Consider the following 24,115-nt stretch of genomic DNA (forward strand, 5'->3'; position numbering starts at 1 on the left):
CCACACAATAACGCTCACACTATGTCAGGTCTGTAGGAATCCTGCGTCAGGGACCCAATGGGTTCATGAAGGAAAACGACAGGCACTGTGGATTCTGTCTGGCCTCCGTTATTGAAGTAGTCATCTTTTTCAGACGAGCACAAAAACAGGGTCTGTCACATTTGTGTGAATGTTTGAAAAAGACAAATACTGCCTGGAATGAGACCTCAATGCCTTTGTTCAAGAGGATGGACTATATTGGGGTTCCCATTACACTCCTGTTTTCAGGCCAGCACTTTTAGTGTGATACTGGCACAGGCTATGGGGACATTTGATACCATGCCAGCACTATTATTTATTGCAGTAGTCAGCTGGGACATATTGTTAGCGGGGAGAGAAGTCATCACTATTGGATTTTTTGGAGTCCCACTAGGTCTGGCAGCTGGATGTAATGATCAGTGACAAGCACAGCACTCCCATTACAGTCACAACACTCCGATGCCACTGTGTTCCACATGACAGCCACAATGGTCCTCTTATACTTATTTATATAGCGCTATTATATTCCACAGTGCTTTACAGACATTATAATTACGGCCCCCATTGGGGCTCACAATCTAGAATCCCTATCAGTATGTCTTTGGAATGTGGGAGGAAACCGGAGAACCTGGAGGAAACCCACGCAAACACGGGGAGAACATACAAACTCGTTGCAGATGTTGGCCTTGGTGGGTTTTGGTCCCAGGAGCCCCGTGCTGCCCCTTAGTAGTCACAATACCGCCCTTGTTGGCAGTCACAGCCCCCTCTTCCATACATGCGGCCCGTGCTTCCCTCTAATTCTTATTGCTTCCACATCTATACAGATGTAGCATCTTCTGTTAGGGGCAGTTTGCTGTTTGGGGGGCTTCTATTAGGGGAGGTTTGCTGCTCTGGGGGCTTTTGTTAGGGGGTTTGCTGTTCGGGGGGCTTCTGTTGGGGGAGGTTTGCTGTTCGCGGGGCTTCTGTTAGGGGAGGTTTGCTGTTCGGGGGGCTTCTGTTAGGGGCACTTTGTTCGGGGGGCTTCCGTTGGGAGAGATTTGCTGTTCGGGGGGCTTCTGTTGGGGGAGGTTTGTTGTTTGGGGGGCTTCTGTTGGGAGAGATTTGCTGTTCGGGGGGCTTCTGTTGGGGGAGGTTTGCTGTTCGGAGGGCTTCTGTTGGGGGAGATTTGCTGTTCGGGGGGCTTCTGTTGGGGGAGGTTTGTTGTTTGGGGGGCTTCTGTTGGGGGAGGTTTGCTGTTCGGGGGGCTTCTGTTGGGGGAGGTTTGCTGTTCGGAGGGCTTCTGTTGGGGGAGATTTGCTGTTCGGGGGGCTTCTGTTGGGCGAGGTTTGCTGTTCGGGGGGCTTCTGTTGGGGGAGGTTTGCTGTTCGGGGGATTCTGTTGGGGGAGATTTGCTGTTCGGGGGCTTCTGTTGGGCGAGGTTTGCTGTTCGGGGGGGGCTTCTGTTGGGGGAGGTTTGCTGTTCGGGGGATTCTGTTGTGGGGGATTTGCTGTTGTGGGGGATTCTCTTGGGGAGGTTTGCTGTTCAGGGGGCTTCTGTTGGGGGAGGTTTGCTGTTCGGGGGGCTTCTGTTGGGGGAGGTTTGCTGTTCGGGGGGCTTCTGTTGGGAGAGATTTGCTGTTCGGGGGGCTTCTGTTGGGGGAGGTTTGCTGTTCGGAGGGCTTCTGTTGGGGGAGATTTGCTGTTCGGGGGGCTTCTGTTGGGGGAGGTTTGTTGTTTGGGGGGCTTCTGTTGGGGGAGGTTTGCTGTTCGGGGGGCTTCTGTTGGGGGAGGTTTGCTGTTCGGAGGGCTTCTGTTGGGGGAGATTTGCTGTTCGGGGGGCTTCTGTTGGGCGAGGTTTGCTGTTCGGGGGGCTTCTGTTGGGCGAGGTTTGCTGTTCGGGGGATTCTGTTGGGGGAGATTTGCTGTTCGGGGGATTCTGTTGGGCGAGGTTTGCTGTTCGGGGGATTCTGTTGGAGGAGGTTTGCTGTTCGGGGGATTCTGTTGGGGGAGATTTGCTGTTCGGGGGGCTTCTGTTGGGCGAGGTTTGCTGTTCGGGGGGCTTCTGTTGGGGGAGGTTTGCTGTTCGGGGGATTCTGTTGTGGGGGATTTGCTGTTGTGGGGGATTCTCTTGGGGAGGTTTGCTGTTCAGGGGGCTTCTGTTGGGCGAGGATTCTCGCGAGGGCGAGGATTCTGTTGTGGGGTATTTGCTGTTCGGGGGGATTCTGTTGTGGGGGATTTGCTGTTCGGGGGGATTCTGTTGTGGGGGATTTGCTGTTCGGGGGGATTCTCTTGGGGAGGTTTGCTGTTCAGGGGGCTTCTGTTGGGCGAGGTTTGCTGTTCGGGGGGTGGCACCCTAGTGATGTGCCCCTTTCTGGGGAGAGCTGTCATATATCTTGTTTAGGGGGCACTCCGCTGGCACTGGTTTTCCTGGCTTATGCAGAGGACAGTTCTGCCATTCTGTACTGAACGTCCCATGAGCCCCAGTACACACTATCAGCCATTGCTGGGCCGCTTCCGCACAGCAGCAGGCAGAACAAATGGACATTTCCCCTTCAGTGTAGCTACACAGAGAATTACACACGGGAACTTCATCTCCTGCGCTGCTCCCTGGCACCGCCAGGGGTCGCCATATTCGGGGCTCCCTTCCGCGGATGTTTCCATTTCTCGCGTGAGTTCTATAGCGGACTAATGTGAGCGGAAGTTGCTGCTCTTTCTCTTTTCCGGCGGCCATAGTGCTCTGTGCAGCTGGGTAAGGAGCTCAGGAGGCGAAGTGAAGTGCAATCCGGCGCAATCCTCTCCCGCAGTGCGCTTTTCGCTCCTGGTCACAGTCTCAGCGTGTGGCCGAGGCGGCTCCGGTGTCCGGATGGAAGCAATGTGTAGTGGCGGGGGAGTGTGGGTGAATGGAGCCGGCCGCCGGTGTGTGACGGCTCGTGGGCTGTGGCGCTCGTGTGGCCCCGTGCTGGTGCATCACTCCGTGCGGTGTGGGAGAGGGGCGCGGGAAGCCGCCGGTGCTGTGAGCTCGGAGTGTGCGGCCCGTGCTGAGCCTGGACCGCTGTGGTGGTCTCCGCTAATGTCTGCATGTCCCTTATTTCCTCAGTCACCATGAAGTTCAATCCGTTTGTCACCTCAGACCGCAGCAAGAACCGTAAGAGGCACTTCAATGCCCCCTCTCATGTGCGTAGGAAGATCATGTCCTCCCCCCTGTCCAAGGAGCTGAGGCAGAAGTACAGCGTCCGCTCTATGCCCATCCGCAAGGACGACGAAGTCCAGGTAAGCGCCACCCGAGTGTGGGAATGGGCTGTTATGGGGGGTACAATGATGGCGTGGCAATAAGATGTACGCTTTCTAATTGGCACTCCCGGAGATACCAGGAAAGAGGGGAATCGAGTGCTCCTGTCCCTTCATCAAAGACTTCATTCTCAGGAATGGTGGGGGTCCTGTAGGTGAGGCCATTGATGCAGTCTCAGGAATGGTGGGGGTCCTGTAGGTGAGGCCATTGATGCAGACTCAGGAATGGTGGGGGGCCTGTAGGTGAGGCCATTGATGCAGTCTCAGGAATGGTGGGGGGCCTGTAGGTGAGGCCATTGATGCAGTCTCAGGAATGGTGGGGGGCCTGTAGGTGAGGCCATTGATGCAGTCTCAGGAATGGTGGGGGGCCTGTAGGTGAGGCCATTGAGACAGTCTCGGGAATGGTGGGGGGGGGGGCCTGTAGGTGAGGCCATTGAGACAGTCTCGGGAATGGTGGGGGGGGGGACTGTAGGTGAGGCCATTGAGACAGTCTCGGGAATGGTGGGGGGGGGGACTGTAGGTGAGGCCATTGAGACAGTCTCGGGAATGGTGGGGGGGGGACTGTAGGTGAGGCCATTGAGACAGTCTCGGGAATGGTGGGGGGGGGGACTGTAGGTGAGGCCATTGAGACAGTCTCGGGAATGGTGGGGGGGGGGGGGTTGTAGGTGAGGCCATTGAGACAGTCTCGGGAATGGTGGGGGGGGGGGGGGTTGTAGGTGAGGCCATTGAGACAGTCTCGGGAATGGTGGGGGGGGGGGGCTGTAGGTGAGGCCATTGAGACAGTCTCGGGAATGGTGGGGGGGGGGGCCCTGTAGGTGAGGCCATTGAGACAGTCTCGGGAATGGTGGGGGGGGGGGCCCTGTAGGTGAGGCCATTGAGACAGTCTCGGGAATGGTGGGGGGGGGGCCCTGTAGGTGAGGCCATTGAGACAGTCTCGGGAATGGTGGGGGGGGGGGGCCCTGTAGGTGAGGCCATTGAGACAGTCTCGGGAATGGTGGGGGGGGGGACTGTAGGTGAGGCCATTGAGACAGTCTCGGGAATGGTGGGGGGGGGCCCTGTAGGTGAGGCCATTGAGACAGTCTCGGGAATGGTGGGGGGGGGGCCCTGTAGGTGAGGCCATTGAGACAGTCTCGGGAATGGTGGGGGGGGGGCCCTGTAGGTGAGGCCATTGAGACAGTCTCGGGAATGGTGGGGGGGGGGGGCCCTGTAGGTGAGGCCATTGAGACAGTCTCGGGAATGGTGGGGGGGGGGACTGTAGGTGAGGCCATTGAGACAGTCTCGGGAATGGTGGGGGGGGGGACTGTAGGTGAGGCCATTGAGACAGTCTCGGGAATGGTGGGGGGGGGGGACTGTAGGTGAGGCCATTGAGACAGTCTCGGGAATGGTGGGGGGGGGGGCCTGTAGGTGAGGCCATTGAGACAGTCTCGGGAATGGTGGGGGGGGGGGGACTGTAGGTGAGGCCATTGAGACAGTCTCGGGAATGGTGGGGGGGGGGGACTGTAGGTGAGGCCATTGAGACAGTCTCGGGAATGGTGGGGGGGGGGGACTGTAGGTGAGGCCATTGAGACAGTCTCGGGAATGGTGGGGGGGGGGGACTGTAGGTGAGGCCATTGAGACAGTCTCGGGAATGGTGGGGGGGGGGGGACTGTAGGTGAGGCCATTGAGACAGTCTCTGGAATGGTGGGGGGGGGGGACTGTAGGTGAGGCCATTGAGACAGTCTCGGGAATGGTGGGGGGGGGGGGCCTGTAGGTGAGGCCATTGAGACAGTCTCGGGAATGGTGGGGGGGGGGGGCCTGTAGGTGAGGCCATTGAGACAGTCTCGGGAATGGCATACCATGCACATTAGAGTAATGTTCAATCACCACACACTCTTGATAGATGCTTGTGAGGACTTTGTTGTACAGAGACAGGTGCAGCAATAACAATTCATGAATAAGAAATTGGTGCAGGGATAGAGGAAATGGTGAGGCGACAAGAACATAACTATCAACAGTGTGCAGTGATTGAACATTACCACGGTGATTGCCATCCCACTTCACCAGCACCTGGGATATCAGCAAGAGTGCTCGCCACACTACCCACCTACCGTGCACATTAGACAATTACTAAGCTCAGTGACATGTGCTGCCTATATTGGATAGTACTGAACTTGGAGAAGCACATCACTGGTCATTTACACTTACGCTCTGGGGCACATCATTGAACACTCTCAACCCTTTAAACACTGTCAACCCTTTAAACACTGTCAACCCTTTAAACACTGTCAACCCTTTAAACACTGTCAACCCTTTAAACACTGTCAACCCTTTAAACACTGTCAACCCTTTAAACACTGTCAACCCTTTAAACACTGTCAACCCTTTAAACACTGTCAACCCTTTAAACACTGTCAACCCTTTAAACACTGTCAACCCTTTAAACACTGTGTAATGAAGTGTCATGCACCTTTCTCCTGTGTTGCTTATCTGCCACCATTGTACTGTCTTTAATAGCACTCCTGTACCCCTCCATAAAATCACAGCTCCCCTGCATCACTAAGAAAATGCCTTTCCTGATTGCTCTTCTCTATATGCTAATCTGCACTGAGCAGACTGATGGGCCACTCTTTATTATGCTTGGAACGATCTGATCTGTTCCCCTATAACAGCTGGCCGGCCGCTGCTTGTCTGATGCTGCATAATTACGCAGCAACTCCGGATCGTGGGCACATACCCCAAAACATTATCGAGCCTTGATTTAGTAGGGTTGTCGGTTTCTCAGCTGAGAGGGGTGTTGGATACATATTTGAGTATATGGATGCAAAAGCGTTTCAGTTTATTGTTGGCAAACAAATCATGAAATGTTGAGGAATTGAGTATTAATTTTTTTTTTTGTGGTCGTCCAGTCTGGGAAAACCTTCCCAGCTATTTCAGAAGTATGGTAAAGCATGTCATACATGTGAGTCTGTGATAGTGCACTGTTATATGCTCTGCACATTACCTGAGCTCAGTATCAGTCTTAATACTATTTCTTTTCTGTTAAATGACTTTTAAACAATGCTGTAAACCAGTAAACCTGGTCCCTGTCCCCTCTCCTGAGACGTTCCCATCTATATCTGTGTATGATGGGCTTTTATGGAGAGGTAGATTAAGTCCTCTGATTTGGAGCGGTGTCTGTCCTGTGACTTTACACCTCATGAACAGATGAAACAACCAGTCGTATTTCTTTTGTCCTGTGCTTGTTTAATGCATGTGGACTTCTCGCTAACACTTTTACACTTTTACAGGTGGTCCGTGGACACTACAAAGGCCAGCAAATCGGTAAAGTTGTCCAGGTGTACAGAAAGAAATACGTCATCTACATTGAACGTGTGCAACGTGAGAAGGCCAATGGCACCACTGTTCATGTTGGTATTCACCCCAGCAAGGTGCGTATTGGGCAGGTTTGCAGAAAAAATGTTTTGTGATTTTGAAAACCTAAAGGTTTGGTAATAGGGAGAGTGTTTGGTTGACAGTGTTAGAAAGCACCCCACAGCCAGATAATGCTGGAAAATAAAATGAGCATTACCCGACCATTGAAGCCTCTGCAGATCTTGTCTTGCTTGTCTGCTGCTTGCTTGACCCATGGATTGGTCCCTGCAAAAAATTGGTGCCGGGGTGACCAGAGCTTCAAGGGGCAAGGGATGTTGGTTTTGTTTTAAGCATTGCACCCCCCTCACCCCCTTTTTTCACAGGCTGCCACCCTAATGTGTAATGTTAATGAAATGTTACAGAGCATAGTTAAAATACCTTTTTAGATTTCTGTTGCCGAAATCTTTCTTGTGCAGTGCCTGCCGCCTTTTCTAACGTTTTTATGCAGTGCAATGAGACCCTGCACTGCTTTTTGGATGCAGTAAGTGTGTCGCTATTTTACAGAAATGGAAGAGTGTAGCAGAAAGATGAAAAAAATGAAGGCACTAGAAATGAACTATGCACAGTGCTTTTATTGTGACCTTCTTGATCACATTGACTGTGTTATGATTATGAGCAATGCAATATGCTCTCTCTGGCCTTACCCCACAGAAATATATTGGGCTTCCTACAGGACACGAGGGGGCTGGTGCATATTAAATGGATTTAAAGGAAACCATTGCCAATCCCTGTATTGCATAGACACATTGAGCTCAAACTGAAACCTATCACTTGAGGACATGTTATAAAGATATTATCATAGACGAGTATCTATTCCAGATTTACGCCTTATTTAACCCCTTCACCCCCAAGGGTGGTTTGCACGTTCATGACCGGGCCAATTTTTACAATTCTGACCACTGTACCTTTATGAGGTCATAACTCTCGAACGCTTACATGGATACCGGTGATTCTGACATTGTTTTCTCGTGACATATTGTACTTCATGTTTGTGGTAACATTTCGTTCAAATAACTTGCGTTTATTTGTGAGAAAAACGGAAATTTGGCGAAAATTTTGAAAATTTCGCAATTTTCCAACTTTGAATTTTTATGCCCTTAAATCACAGAGATACGGCACACAAAAAACTTGATAACTAACATTTCCCACATGTTTACTTTACATCAGCACAATTTTGGAACCAAAATTTTTTTTTGTTAGGAAGTTATAAGGGTTAAAAGTTGACCAGCGATTTCTCATTTTTACAACACCATTTTATTTTTAGGACCACATCACATTTGAAGCCACTTTGAGGGGTCTATATGATAGAAAATACCCAAAAGTGACACCATTCTAAAAACTGCACCCCTTAAGGTGCTCAAAACCACATTCAAGAAGTTTATTAACCCTTTAGGTGCGTCACAGGAATTTTTTTGAATATTTAAAAAAAAATGAACATCTAACTTTTTTTCATAAAAAAAATACTTCAGGTTCAATTTTTTTTATTTTACCAAGGGTAACAGGAGAAATTGAACTGCAAAAGTTATTGTGCAATTTGTCCTGAGTACGCTGATACCTGATATGTGGGGGGGAACGACTGTTTCGGCGCATGGCAGAGCTCAGAATGGAAGGAGCGCCGTTTGACTTTTTCAATGCAAAATTGGCTGAAATTCAGATTGGACGCCATGTCACGTTTGGAGAGTCCCTGATGTACCTAAACAGTGGAAACCCCCTACAAGTGACCCCATTTTGGAAACTAGACCCCCCAAGGAACTTATCTAGATATGTGGTGAGAACTTTGAACCCACAAGGGCTTTACAGAAGTTTATAACGTACAGCGGTACAATTAAAAAATCATATTTTTTCCACAAAAATGATCTTTTCACCCCAATTTTTATTTTCCCAAGGGTAGCAGGACCCTAAAAGTTATTGTGCAATTTGTCCTGAGTACGCTGATACCCCACATGTGGGGGTAAACCACTATTTGGGCGCATGGCAGAGCTCGGAAGGGAAGCAGCGCCATTTGACGTTTTTGGCTGGAATTGAGATCGGACACCATGTCGCGTTTGGAAAACCCCTGATGTACCAAAACAGTGGAAAACCCCCACAAATGACACCATTTTGGAAACTAGACCCCCTAAGGAACTTATCTAGATGTGTGGTGAGAACTTTGAACCCCCATGGGCTTCACAGAAGTTTATAACATAAAGCCATACAATTAAAAAATCATATTTTTTCCACAAAAATGATCTTTTCACCCTCAATTCTTATTTTTCCAAGGGTAACAGGACCCTAAAAGTTATTGTGCAATTTGTCCTGAGTACGCTGATACCCCACATGTGGGGGTAAACCACTATTTGGGCGCATGGCAGAGCTCGGAAGGGAAGCAGCGCCATTTGACGTTTTTGGCTGGAATTGAGATCGGACACCATGTCGCGTTTGGAAAACTCCTGATGTACCAAAACAGTGGAACCCCCCCACAAATGACACCATTTTGGAAACTAGACCCCCTAAGGAACTTATCTAGATGTGTGGTGAGCACTTTGACCCCCCCCAGTGCTTCACAGAAGTTTACAACGCCCGGGCGTGAAAATAAAAAATTCGTATTTTTTCCACAAACATGATCTTTTAGTCACCATTTTTTTATTTTCCCAAGGGTACCAGGAGAAATTGGACCCCAAAAGTTGTTGTCCAATTTGTCCTGAGTATGCTGATACCCCATATGTGGGAGAAAACTACTGTATGGGCACACGTCGGGGCTCGGAAGGGAAGTAGTGACGTTTTGGAATGCAGACTTTGATGGAATGGTCTGCGGGTGTCATGTTGCCTTTGGAGAGCCCCTAATGTACCTAAACAGTGGAAACCCCCCACAAATGACACCATTTTGTAAACTAGACCCCCCAAGAAACTTATCTAGATGTGTGGTGAGCACTTTGACCCCCCCAGTGCTTCACAGAAGTTTACAACGCCCGGGCGTGAAAATAAAAAATTCGTATTTTTTCCACAAACATGATCTTTTAGTCACCATTTTTTTATTTTCCCAAGGGTACCAGGAGAAATTGGACCCCAAAAGTTGTTGTCCAATTTGTCCTGAGTACGCTGCTACCCCATATGTGGGAGAAAACTACTGTATGGGCACACGTCGGGGCTCGGAAGGGAAGTAGTGACGTTTTGGAATGCAGACTTTGATGGAATGGTCTGCGGGTGTCATGTGCGTTTGGAGAGCCCCTGATGTACCTAAACTATTGAAACTCCCCACAAGTGACCCCATTTTGGACACTAGACCCCCCCACGGAACTTATCTAGATGTGTGGTGAGCACTTTGAACCCCCAAGTGCTTCACAGAAGTTTATAACACTCGGATGTGAAAATAAAAAAATCATTTTTTTCCACAAAAATGATATTTTTGCCCCCAATTTTTTATTTTCCTAAGGGTAACAGGAGAAATTGGACCCCAAAAATTGTTTTGCAATTTGTCCTGAGTAGGCTGCTACCCTACATGTGGGGGTAAAACACTGTTTGGGCGCATAGCAGAGCTTGGAAGGGAAGGAGCACCATTTGACTTTTTCAACTCAGAATTGGCTGGAATTGAGATCAGACGCCATGTTGCATTTGGAGAGCCCCTGATGTGCCCAAACAGTGGAAACCCCCAATTCTAACTCCAACCCGAACCCCAACACGCCCCTAACCCTAGCCCTAACCCTAGCCCTAACCCTAGCCCTAACCCTAGCCCTAACCCTAGCCCTAACCCTAGCCCTAACCCTAGCCCTAACCCTAACCCTAGCCCTAACCCTAGCCCTAACCCTAGCCCTAACCCTAACCCTAGCCCTAACCCTAGCCCTAACCCTAGCCCTAACCCTACCCCAACACACCCCTAGCCCTAACCCTAGCCCTAACCCTACCCCAACACACCCCTAGCCCTAACCCTAGCCCTAACCCTAATGGAAAAATGGAAATAAATACATTTTTTTTATTTTATTATTTTTCCCTAACTAAGGGGGTGATAACGGGGGGTTTGATTTACTATTTATGGCGGTTTTTATGTTTGGCGGCTGTCGCACGCTAAAAGACGCTTTTTATTGTAAAAATAGTTTTTGCATCACCACATATTGAGAGCTATAATTTTTCCTTATTTTGACCCACCGAGTCATGTGAGGTCTTATTTTTTGCGGGACGAGTTGACGTTTTTATTGGTACCATTTTCGGGCACGTGAAATTTTTTGATCGCTTTTTATTCCGATTTTTGGGACGCAGAATGAACAAAAACCACCGTTTCATGAATTTCTTTTGGGGGGGTGCGTTTACACCGTTCCGCGTGCGGTAAAATTGATAAAGCGGTTTTATTCTTCGGGTCAGTACGGTTACAGCGATACCTCATTTAGGTCGTTTTTTTATGTTTTTGTCGGTTTTATGCAATGAAAACTATTTTATATAAAAAATAATTATTTTTGCATCGCTTTATTCTGCGAGTTATAACTTTTTTATTTTTTCGCTGATGATGCTGTGTGGCAGCTTGTTTTTTGCGGGACAAGATGACGTTTTCAGCGGTACCATGGATATTTATATGCGTCTTTTTGATCGCGCGTTATTGCACTTTTTGTTTGGCGGTATGATAATAAATCATTATTTTTTGCTTCGTTTTTAATTTTTATTTTTTAAGGGGTTCGCTAAAGGGGATAACTAATGGGACAGTTTTATAGGGCAGGTCGTTACGGACGCGGCGATACCTAATATGTGTACTTTTATTGTTTTTTTTTTTATTATTATTTTCAAAAAATGAATTTATTGGGGAATATTTTTTTTTTTTTTTACTAATTTATTTGGCGATTTTTTTAAATTTATTTTTACACTTTTTTTTAATTTTTTTTTTACTTTATTACATAGTCCCAGGTGGGACATCACTGTCCTGTGACAGATCGCTGATCTGTCACATCACAGATCACTGTGACAGATCAGCAATCTGTCACAGGCAGTGCACAAGGCTTCCTCATGCCTGCGCTTTGCAGGCACTGAGGAAGCCAGCTTCCCCAGGCCCCCGTCGCCATCTTGGATTCGGGGGCCTGGAGGAAAGGAGCCCCCCGCAGCAGCGCTGCACATTGCGCTGCCGTGGGGGGCTCAGGGAAGCACGGAGGGAGCCCCCTCCCTGCCGATGCTTCCCTTTAACCCCCGGTACACCGCGATCATGTTTGATCGCGGTGTGCAAGGGGTTAACGTGTCGGGGGCGGTCCGTGACCGCCCCTGACACGTAGTGCCGGGTGTCAGCTGTGATAATCAGCTGACACCCGGCCGCGATCAGCGGCGCTCACCACGTGGGCGCCGCTGATCGCGGTAGACGTACTATCCCGTCCCCGGTCATACGGGCCCGGGTACCGTGGACGGGATAGTACGTCTCATGTCAGGAAGGGGTTAATAACCTACTGGTGACTCAAAGCAACAGCTGGCTACTGTCTTCTACCACTGCACTTTCATCTAATCTGGAAGTGCAATGCAGTACATACAGAAGCAGTTGCCTGTTGGCTTCTCTGTCTATTATGAGCAGTCCCCAGGAGCACTTGCCCACCACTCGTGGAGACCTGGTCTTTATATGGATGATGTCCACTATTATACTGTGTCACTGGCATGGTGGAACTGTTGCTTTGCAGCGCTGAGGTCCTGGACAGAATCTGCAAGGAGTTTGCAAGTTTCCCTGTCTTTGCGTGGGTTTTCTAATTTCTCCCCACACTCCAAAGATATACTGATGAGGAGCTTAGTTTGGGGACAGTGATAAAGTCTATAAAGTGCTGTGGAATATCATGACACTATATCGGTACAATAAATGATGTCCCAACAAGTTGCGTTTCCTTGCGGTCGGCGTGTGCGTCAAAAGGACGCATCCGCATGTCCTGCATATCAGTGTTAAAGTTGGGTACACAGGATGCATGCAGAAGTAGGCGGACCTAAATGAAAGTGCAGAAGTGGGAGGAGCTTCAGGGAGAGAGTCCGCAGAGCCACGGTACGCAAGTGTGAACTTGGCCTTAGAAGTGCATTAGAATGAGTGCATTGCTTTAAGGAGCTGTATTTAGCCCACTTTAAAAAGTATACCAAGAATTGCTAACTAATGTAAATTTAGATGCATCATTTGCAATGTTCTACCCTTCTTGCTGATATTGATACGCTAGTATTAAATTATGCTGTTTGTTTCCTGTTAGGCTGGTTTCACATTAGCGCTTTTTAAGCGCACGCACGGCCGGGGGTAGCTCCGCCCCCGAGCCGGCTCTCTGCCCGGCGTGCCCGCACCTTGCTTGTAGCGCCGCCTCCTAGCGCACAGCGGCGCCTGCGATTGGCGCACCCTATCTTTAGTATAGGGTGCGCAGATCGTGCGCAGGCCGTGCGCTAGTTGCGCTTTGACCTGCGCTGCGCACTTTTGACGGTGCGCCGTGCGCGCCAAAATCCGAAAAGTTTGATTTTGGCGCGCACGGCGCACCGTCAAAAGTGCGCAGCGCAGGTCAAAGCGCAGCTAGCGCACGGCCTGCGCACGATCTGCGCACCCTATGCTAAAGATAGGGTGCGCCGATCGCAGGCGCCGCTGTGCGCTAGGAGGCGGTGCTACAAGCAAGGGGCGGGCACGCCGGGCAGAGAGCCGGCTCGGGGGCGGAGCTACCCCCGGCCGTGCGTGCGCTTAAAAAGCGCTAATGTGAAACCAGCCTAAATTATGAGAAACTCTTAAATTAAAATGCAATTAACCCCATAGTCAATTTTGACCTTAATGGCCAGGCCAAATTTTTGAACTCTGACCAGTGTCACTTTGAGGTAACTCTGGAACACTTTAACGGATCCCACTGATTCTGAGATTTTTTTTGTGACCTATTATTCTTCATAATAGTGGTAAAAAAATTCTATGACTTGCATTTATTTGTGAAAATATCATAAATTTGGCAAAAAAAATTGCAATTTTCAAACTTTTAATTATTATGCCCTTAAATCAGAGATGTCGCATAAAATCATAAATATTTACCACATGTCTACTTTACATCTGCATCATTTTTTAAATAGAATTTTCTTTTTGTTTGGAAGTTATATATCAGAGAAAATACCCACAATTGACACCATTCTAAAAACTGTACCCCTCAAAGACTTCAAAACCACATTCAAGATGTTTAGTAAGTTTAGGTAGGAACTAAAAGATTTTGGAAGGAAAACAAAGAATTTGTGAATGAAAAATGATTGTGAATGCAGTCGCATTTGGAGAGCTCCTAACATGTGAAAACAGCAGAACCCCACAAGTGACCACATTTTGCAAATTAGATCTCTAAAGAAATTCATCTAGGGGTGTAATTAACATTTTTAACCTGCAGGTGATTCACAAAAGTTTATAATATTTAGATGTGAGAGCAAAACAATTTTTTTTTTTTTTTTTTTTTTTTTCCCCCCCCCCACTAAAATACTGTTTTAGCACCAAATTTATAATTTACGCTTGGGGTAATGGGAGAACTTGGACCCCACATTTTGTTATGCAATTTCTCACGAATGTGGCGGTGCCTCATATGTGGTTGTACACAACTGTTTGAGCACACGGCAGGGAAGGAAGGAGCACTACTTGGCTTTTAGAACGCAGATTTCGTTTGAATAGGTCCATTAGCTGAGACCCTGAGGTGCCAGAACAGTGGAACCACCCCACCCTCCCCAGGTGACCCCATATCGGAATCTTCACTTCCTAAGGAATTCATCCAGGGGTGTAGTGAGTATTTTAAACCCATAGGTGCCTCACAGAATTTTATAACATTGAGATGTGGAAACATGACATTGTAGTAAAATGTAAATTTGTAATTTTTGTATTTGCAAATTTGTCATGTACACAAGGGTTAATAGGTGAATCTAGACCCCACAGCGCATTGCACAATTTTTCCCGAATGCGCTGATGCCTCTATGTCTAAGAAGGAAGGAGCACTGTTTGGCTTTTGAGGCACAGATTTTGCTAGAATAGTTTGCTGGAAAGATTTGAGGAGCCCCGAAGGTGTCAGAACAGCAGAAAAACCCCAAAAGTGATCAGTGCGAAAATTGCACCTCTCATTGAATTAGTCTATAGCTGCAGTGACTATTTTGTAACATCCATGCCAGGCTTTTTTCTGGAAAATTACAAATCTGCCAGTCTAGTACTCATACATTGTGCCCCCATACATTGTGCTCAGCTTGTGCTTCTGGCGATACGCACCCGTAAATGTAGTGCCTTCTCTCTTACAATAATGCCAAGCATGTGGTCACTTACTGTGGTTTAGGCACAGTGGGGATCAGAGGGGAGGGGTCATTTGGATTTTATTTGAGGGGGCGGGAGCCATGTAACCAGTAACGTGGGAACCCCCCTATAGTTCCAGTGACCGATGGCAAGATAAATTGGGGATTTTATTGGTAACATTTTGGGTACATAACATTTTTTGATCACTTTCAGCGATACCAGACTTGTTTTATTTTATGCTTTTCCATTTTAACACACTACAAAAACAATTTTTTAGAGTAAGTCGTTCCGGACGTGGCAATACTAGTTGTTTACTTTTTTTTTGTTTTATCACAAACTGCATTGTGTGGCAAAACGGCTTCTCGTGATTTATGTGCACTTTTTTTTTTTTTCATATTTTTTTACTTTTCCAGTTAGTCCCACTGTGTGATATGCATCATTTTCTTTTTGATTACTAGTCTCATACACTGCAGTGCTCCTGTAATGCAGTGCATGAGAGCGGTCAGTGAGTCACTGACAGAGCCTATGTGAGACCCTGTTAATAGCTGGATCTCAGGTCAACGTACCCTGGGGTCATCACTAGGGATGAGCGAATAGCTGCAGCTGCATTGAGAACCCGGATACCTGAGCGCTCCCGATAATCGGCTGTTTGGCGCCACAGCTGCATGTGTCGCGGTTGTGTGACAGTCACAACACACAGGCTCTACGTGCATACATTGTGCCTGTCACACAGCCGCGACACATGCAGCTGCGGAGCCAAACGGCTGATTATCGGGAGCGCTCCAGGTATCCGGGTTCCCAATGCAGCTATTCGGTAAGCGCTATAGCTATTCAGATAAGGACTTATCGGATCAGATCGCTTATCCCTAGTCATCACGTAACTTCAGGGTAGCATGGTAACCATCGGCACCCTCAATTCTCATTGTGTGGGTTTGATGGCTGTCACATTTTATCAGTATTTAAAGGGTTAATCGGCTTCAAAACCATCAGGGGCCAATACTGCAGTGTCAACTGTCATGTAAAGCTGACACCCATGGGGAATTGCAGTCACCAGGTGGCGCTATTCTCTTCAGTGCCATTAACCCCTTCACCCCCAAGGGTGGTTTGCACGTTCATGACCGGGCCAATTTTTACAATTCTGACCACTGTACCTTTATGAGGTCATAACTCTGGAACGCTTCTATGGATCCCGGTGATTCTGACATTGTTTTCTCGTGACATATTGTACTTCATGTTAGTGGTAAAATTTCATTCAAATAACTTGCGTTTATTTGTAAAAAAAAAAAAGGGAATTTGGCAAAAATTTTGAAAATTTCGCAATTTTCCATCTTTGAATTTTTATGCCCTTAAATCACAGAGATACTGCACACAAAAAACTTGATATCTAACATTTCCCACATGTTTACTTTACATCAGCACAATTTTGGAACCAAAATTTTTTTTTGTTAGGAAGTTATAAGGGTTAAAAGTTGACCAGCGATTTCTCATTTTTACAACACCATTTTATTTTTAGGACAACATCACATTTGAAGCCACTTTGAGGGGTCTATATGATAGAAAATACCCAAAAGTGACACCATTCTAAAAACTGCACCCCTTAAGGTGCTCAAAACCACATTCAAGAAGTTTATTAACCCTTTAGGTGCGTCACAGGAATTTTTTTGAATATTTAAAAAAAATGAACATCTAACTTTTTTTCACAAAAAAAATACTTCAGGTTCAATTTTTTTTATTTTACCAAGGGTAACAGGAGAAATTGGACTGCAAAAGTTATTGTTCAATTTGTCCTGAGTACGCTGATACCTGATTTGTGGGGGGGAACGACTGTTTCGGCGCATGGCAGAGCTCAGAATGGAAGGAGCGCCGTTTGACTTTTTCAGTGCAAAATTGGCTGGAATTCAGATCGGACGCCATGTCACGTTTGGAGAGTCCCTGATGTACCTAAACAGTGGAAACCCCCAAAAATGACCCCATTTTGGAAACTAGAACCCCTAAGGAACCTATCTAGATGTGTGGTGAGCACTTTGAACCCCCAAGGGCTTCACAGAAGTTTATAATGCCCGGGCATGAAAATAAAAAATTCGTATTTTTTCCACAAACATGATCTTTTAGTCACCATTTTTTTTTATTTTCCTAAGGGTAACAGGAGAAATTGGACCCCAAAAATTGTTTTGCAATTTGTCCTGAGTAGGCTGATACCCTATATGTGGGGGTAAAACACTGTTTGGGCGCATGGCAGAGCTTGGAAGGGAAGGAGCCACCATATGACTTTTTCAACTCAGAATTGGCTGGAATTGAGATCAGGCGCAATGTTGCAATTGGAGAGCCCCTGATGTGCCCAAACAGTGGAAACCCCCAATTCTAACCCAAGCCCTAACCCTAACGGAAAAATGGAAATATATTTTTTTAATTTTATTATTTTTCCCTAACTAAGGGGGTGATAACGGGGGGGTTGATTTATTATTTATGGCGGTTTTTATTTTTGGCAGCTGTCGCACGCTAAAAGACGCTTTTTATTGTAAAAATAGTTTTTGCATCACCACATATTGAGAGCTATAATTTTTCCGTATTTTGACCCACCGAGTCATGTGAGGTCTTATTTTTTGCGGGACGAGTTGACGTTTTTATTGGTACCATTTTAGGGCACCTAACATTTTTTGATCGCTTTTTATTCCGATTTTTGGGACGCAGAATGAACAAAAACCAGCGTTTCATGAATTTCTTTTGGGGGAGTGCGTTTACACCGTTCCGCGTGCGGTAAAATTGATAAAGCGGTTTTATTCTTCGGGTCAGTACGGTTACAGCAATACCTCATTTAGGTCGTTTTTTTATGTTTTTGTCGGTTTTATGCAATGAAAACTATTTTATATAAAAAATAATTATTTTTGCATCGCTTTATTCTGCAAGCTATAACTTTTTTATTTTTTCGCTGATGATGCTGTGTGGCGGCTCGTTTTTTGCGGGACAAGATGACGTTTTCAGCGGTACCATGGATATTTATATGCGTCTTTTTGATCGCGCGTTATTACACTTTTTGTTTGGCGGTATGATAATAAATCATTATTTTTTGCTTCGTTTTTATTTTTATTAAGGGGTTCGCTAAAGGGGTTAACTAATGGGACAGTTTTATAGGGCGGGTCGTTACGGACGCGGCGATACCCAATATGTGTACTTTTATTGTTTTGGGTTTTTTTTATTTTCAAAAAATGAATTTATTGGGGAATATTATTTTTTTTTTTTTTTACTAATTTATTTGGCGATTTTTTTTTTTTTTTAAATTATTTTTACACTTTTTTTTTTCTTTTTTTTTTTTCTTTTACTTTATTACATAGTCCCAGGTGGGACATCACTGTCCTGTGACAGATCGCTGATCTGTCACAGGCATTGAAGAAGACTTCCTCTTGCCTGCGCTTTGCAGGCACTGAGGAAGCCAGCTTCCTCCAGGCCCCCGAAGGCCCCCGTCGCCATCTTGGATTTGGGGGGCCTGGAGGAAAGGAGCCCCCCGCAGCAGCGCTGCACATTGCGCTGCCGTGGGGGGCTCAGGGAAGCAAGGAGGGAGCCCCCTCCCTGCCGATGCTTCCCTTTAACTCCCGGTACACCGCGATCATGTTTGATCGCGGTGTGCAAGGGGTTAACGTGTCGGGGGCGGTCCGTGACCGCTCCTGACACATAGTGCCGGGTGTCAGCTGTGATAATCAGCTGAGACACCCGGCCGCGATCAGCGGCGCTCACCACGTGGGCGCTGCTGATCGCGGTAGACGTACTATCCCGTCCATGGGCATAGGGGCCCGGGTCCCATGGACGGGATAGTACGTCGGATGTCAGGAAGGGGTTAAAAAGCAGCGCTTAGGAAGAAGGCCCCTTAATGGCCACCGTTAAAAGGCGTATCGGTGGTCGTTAAGTAGTTAAGTCACTTGTTCCCATTCGTCATTGTTTTTGCCATTCATGGTACTGTTTTGCACTGTTTTGTTTTGTTTTTTATTTTTGTTACATGATTAGGTGATATATAGCACTAGCAAACCAGCGGTGGTTATGTAGCCATATATTTGGCTTCAAAGGTATAATTCTGATTTGCTCCACTATTGAGTGACTGCTTTACAATCCATTTAGTATTACCAGCATAGCTCACCAAGATGGAAAAAAAAATGAAATTGCCAATATCTTATGATTACCAAAGTTTGGCTGCTGCTCTTTTCACTAGCTACAAACTTCTTTCAGTTATCTTTTTGACTATGACAATTTTCACTAAATGAATTTTTCTTTTCTTCTCTTAGGTGGTGATCACCAGACTAAAGCTCGACAAAGATCGCAAGAAGATCTTGGAACGCAAGGCCAAGTCTCGCCAGGTTGGCAAAGAGAAGGGCAAATACAAGGAAGAAAGCATTGAGAAAATGCAGGAGTAACTTCATCAATAAAAAACACTGTTCAGTTTCTACAACGTGTGGCTCTTTTATTAGGACGTTGTTAATTTTGGCTGGAAGTTAAGAACCTTCATCTTTTGGGTTGTCATGTATATTCCAGAAGTTATTTTGCTTTGTGCAAAGGAACTGATCCCTTTTATCATATCTTATAAAACAAGTTAGCAGGAGAACCGAAAGTTGTACAGAGTCATCACAGCACAGGCTTTATGCAGAATGCTTCCATGTCGCTTTATATAGCAAGAAATTAGATGTTACGCACTAATGGGTAAATCAATCAGGGTACTCAGAAGGAAGCTAAGAAAAATGAAACAAAACTTCTTTCCTGCATGCTGACCAATGCAAGAAGCCTGACCAATAAGATTGAAGATCTGGAGTTGGTAATGTATGAGGAAAAATACGACATAGTAGGAATAACTGAGACATGGTTAGACGACAGCTATGACTGGACGGTTAACTTGCAAGGATATGATTTGTTTAGGAGGGATCGTAAAAAAAAGAAAGGGGGTGGAGTGTATATATATATATATATATATATATATATATATATATATATATATATATATATATATATAATATTTATTAAAGTCCACTTTAAAACCCACCCTAAGAGAAGATATACAAGAGGGAAATGAAGAGGTGGAGTCTCTATGGGTGGAGATACAAGGAGAGAAAAGTAATAAAATCCTCATAGGGGTTTGTTATAAGCCACCAAATATAACAGAAACCACTGAAAATGTATTATTGAAACAAATAGACAAAGCAGCAAATCACAATGAGGTGATTATTATGGGGACTTCAACTACCCCGACATAGACTCGGAAACTGAAACCTGCGTATCTCAGAAAGGAAACCAATTTCTGTCAGTGACCAAGGATAATTATCTGTCACAACTTGTGCAGGGCCCAACTAGAGGGACAGCCCTTCTGGACTTAATTTTAAGCAACAGGCCAGATAGAATAACAGAAGTACGAGTCTATGGGCACCTAGGGAACAGTGACCACAATATAATACAATTCCACTTGTCCTTCAGTAAGGTGCCCTGGAAGGGGGTTACAAAAACGCTGAATTTCAGGAAAGCAAAGTTTGATCAGCTTAGAGAGGACCTTTGCCGAATTTATTGAGACCATGTCCTCAAAAATAGGAGCACAGAAAATAAATAGGAAATACTTAAATCAGTTTTACACACCCACTGCGAGCTAGCCATACCGTACAGAAATAAAAGGGCTAGGAGAACACCAATGTGGCTAAATAAGGATGTAAAAAGGGCAATAAATAACAAGAACAAGGCATTTAGGAAGCTAAAACAAGAAGGCAATGAAGCATTATTAAAATGTTATAGAGAAAAAAATAAAATTTGTAAAAAAATATAGCAAAAGTGGAAACTGAGAGACTCATTGCTAAGGAAAGTAAAACAAACCTCAAACTATTCTTTAATTATATAAACAGTAAAATGATTAAAATTGATGGTGTCTGCCCTTTAAAGAACAATGAGGGTGAAATAGAGAGCGATGTGGGAAAAGCAAATGTTTTAAATACTTTTTTTCTCAACAGTGTTCACACAGGAAAAGGATTTGCCAGGGGAAATGCAGAGTGATAATGTAAACTCCCCATTAAGTATTACCTGCCTAACCCAGGAAGAAGTGCAGAACCGCGTTAGTAAGATTAAAATGGACAAATCACCAGGCCCTGATGGCATTCACCCTCGGGTATTAAGGGAGTTAAGTAATGTGATGGGCCTCTATTCCTTATATTTAAAGACTCTATAGAAACAGGGTCTGCTCCTTTTGATTGGCGGCAAGCAAATGTACCAATATTCAAAAAGGGGTGTAAAAGGGAACCTGGAAACTATAGGCCTGTAGGCTTAACATCTGTTGTGGGTAAAATTTTTGAAGGGTTTCTAAGGTATACCATTATGGAATATCTCAATATTAATGTTTAACTCAATATCAACATGGATTTATGAAGGATCGCTCCTGTCAAACTAACCTGATCAGCTTCTATGAGGATGTAAGCTCTCAAATGGACCAAGGAGAGTCATTGGATGTCATTTATCTCGACTTCTCTAAAGCAGTGGTCCCCAACCTTTTTTGCACCAGGGACCGGTTTCAAGCAAGACCATTCTTCCGTGGCCCGGCAGGGCGGGGATGGAGGTGTGGCAGGGGCGGGGCTTTGGTCATAAGGGGGCGGGGCTATGGACGCAGTTGTAGTGTAGCAGTGCATACTTATAATTAAATAACATTTATAATGTGACTCAACTCACCATAGGTTTTGAATAAGTGCTCCATCACCCCCTTCTCCCCATCATTGCCTTCACCCCATCACTCCCTTCTCCCCATCATTGCCTTCACCCCATCACTGCTGTCTCCCCATCATTGCCTTCACCCCATCACTGCCATCTCTCCATCATTGCCTTCACCCCATCACTCCCTTCTCCCCATCATTGCCTTCACCACATCACTCCCCTCTCCCCATCATTGCCTTCACCACATCACTCCCCTCTCCCCATCATTGCCTTCTCCCCATCACTCCCTTCTCCCCCATCATTGCCTTCACCCCATCACTCCCCTCTCCCCATCATTGCCTTCACCCCATCACTCCCTTCTCCCCATCATTGCCTTCACCCCATCACTGCTGTCTCCCCATCATTGCCTTCTCCCCATCACTCCCTTCTCCCCATCACTGCCATCTCCCCATCATTGCCTTCACCCCATCACTGCCATCTCCCCATCATTGCCTTCACCCCATCACTCCCTTCTCCCCATCATTGCCTTCACCCCATCACTCCCTTCTCCCCATCATTGCCTTCACCCCATCACTCCCCTCTCCCCATCATTGCCTTCACCCCATCACTCCCCTCTCCCCATCATTGCCTTCACCCCATCACTCCCTTCTCCCCATCATTGCCTTCACCCCATCACTCCCTTCTCCCCATCACTCCCTTCTCCCCATCACTGCCATCTCCCCATCATTGCCTTCACCCCATCACTCCCTTCTCCCCATCATTGCCTTCACCCCATCACTGCTGTCTCCCCATCATTGCCTTCACCCCATCACTGCCTTCACCCCATCATTGCCTTCACCCCATCACTGCCATCTCCCCATCATTGCCCTCACCCCATCACTGCCATCTCTCCATCATTGCCTTCAGCCCATCACTGCCATCTCTCCATCATTGCCTTCACCCCATCACTCGCCATCTCTCCATCATTGCCTTCACCCCATCACTCCCCTCTCCCCATCATTGCCTTCACCCCATCACTCCCCTCTCCCCATCATTGCCTTCTCCCCATCACTCCCTTCTCCCCCATCATTGCCTTCACCCCATCACTCCCCTCTCCCCATCATTGCCTTCACCACCCCATCACTCCCTTCTCCCCATCATTGCCTTCACCCCATCACTGCCGTCTCTCCATCACTCCCCTCATGGCCTTCTCATGTCCCCATCTCCTCCAGGGCCAGGCTACACAAACACAGACCAACACACACACACACACACACACACACACATATACATGTACACACACAGACAGACATACATACACACACATTACACATACACACAGACATACACACAGACACCACCTCTCTCCTCTCACCTGTCGCAGCATCGCCCGCGCTTCCTTGCTCTCACACAGCAGCGGCGCGCTCCTCTCTGTGTCAGAGGCAGGAAGCGTGGGCGGCGGGCAGGAAGCTGGACGGGTCCTTGCAGCTCCGCTCCTGCTATTCCCTCTTGCAGGCAGCGGAGCTGCTTGGATCGCTCCCTGGCCGCCGCTAAGAACTGCTGCGCGCCGCCCCAGCCCCCGCTACGCCACTGACCGCCCCTGGCTCCCCTTGTGTCCGCGGACCGGCAAGGGCACTGCAGCGGCCCGGTGCTGGGCCGCGGACCGGCGGTTGGGGACCCCAGCTCTAAAGCAGTTGACACTGTCCCACATAAAAGATTGGTAAGTAAGATGAGAAAGCTTGGGCTAGGGGAAAATGTGTGTAGATGGGTAGGTAGCTGACTTAGTGATAGAAAACAAAGAGTGGTTATTAATGGTGCATACTCAGATTGGGCCAGGGTTACTAGTGGGGTACCACAGGGTTCTGTATTGGGCCCCCTACTATTTAATATATTTATTAATGATCTAGTGGATGGCTTACACAGTAAAATTTCAGTATTTGCAGATGATGCAAAACTATGTAAGGTAGTTAACACAAAGGAGGACAGTTTGCAACTACAGACAGATTTGAGTAAATTGGAGAATTGGGCTGAAAAATGGCAAATGAGGTTTAACACAGATAAGTGTAAGGTTATGCACATGGGAAGGAGAAACAGATGCTACAATTACTTACTAAATGGGAAACTGCTGGGGAAATCAGACATGGAAAAAGACTTAGGCATCTTAGTCAATAAGAAGCTAAATTGGAGTGTCCAGTGTCAGGCAGCTGCCACCAAAGCAAATAAGGTCATTGGATGCATTAGAAGAGGTCTGGGGCACGAGATGAAAACATAATTCTCCCTCCACACTTGGAGTATTGTGTGCAATTTTGGATGCCTGTGCTCAAGAAAGACATTACTGAACTTGAAAGGGTTCAAAGGCAGGCTACTAAAATGATAAATGGAGTTGATTCAGTACAATACCCAGAACGGTTATCAAAATTAGGTCTATTTACTCTAGAAAAGAGAAGACTTAGGGGAGACTTAATATATATGTACAAGTATATCAGAGGGCAATACAGAGATCTCTCCAATGAACTGTTTGTACCAAGGACTGTGACAAGAACAAGGGGGCATTCTCTTCGTTTGGAGGAAAGACAATTTCTGCACCAGCATAGAAGAGGGTTCTTC

General features: G+C 46.6%; 1 protein-coding gene across 1 annotated transcript; it reads left to right on the forward strand.

Annotated features, from left to right (window-relative positions):
* Positions 1 to 2,596: 2,596 nt before the first annotated feature.
* Positions 2,597 to 19,304, forward strand: RPL26L1 (ribosomal protein L26 like 1). Its single transcript, XM_073575227.1, has 4 exons — positions 2,597 to 2,746; positions 3,095 to 3,267; positions 6,552 to 6,692; positions 19,141 to 19,304. The coding sequence occupies exons 2-4, from the start codon at positions 3,100 to 3,102 to the stop codon at positions 19,267 to 19,269; spliced, it is 438 nt and encodes a 145-aa protein (XP_073431328.1). The 5' UTR covers positions 2,597 to 2,746; positions 3,095 to 3,099; the 3' UTR covers positions 19,270 to 19,304.
* The last annotated feature ends 4,811 nt before the right edge of the window (positions 19,305 to 24,115 follow it).

The sequence above is a fragment of the Dendrobates tinctorius genome, unplaced genomic scaffold, assembly GCF_039654945.1.
Source record: "Dendrobates tinctorius isolate UK_male_01 unplaced genomic scaffold, ASM3965494v1 ptg000043l, whole genome shotgun sequence".
In the NCBI taxonomy this organism is placed as follows: domain Eukaryota; kingdom Metazoa; phylum Chordata; class Amphibia; order Anura; family Dendrobatidae; genus Dendrobates; species Dendrobates tinctorius.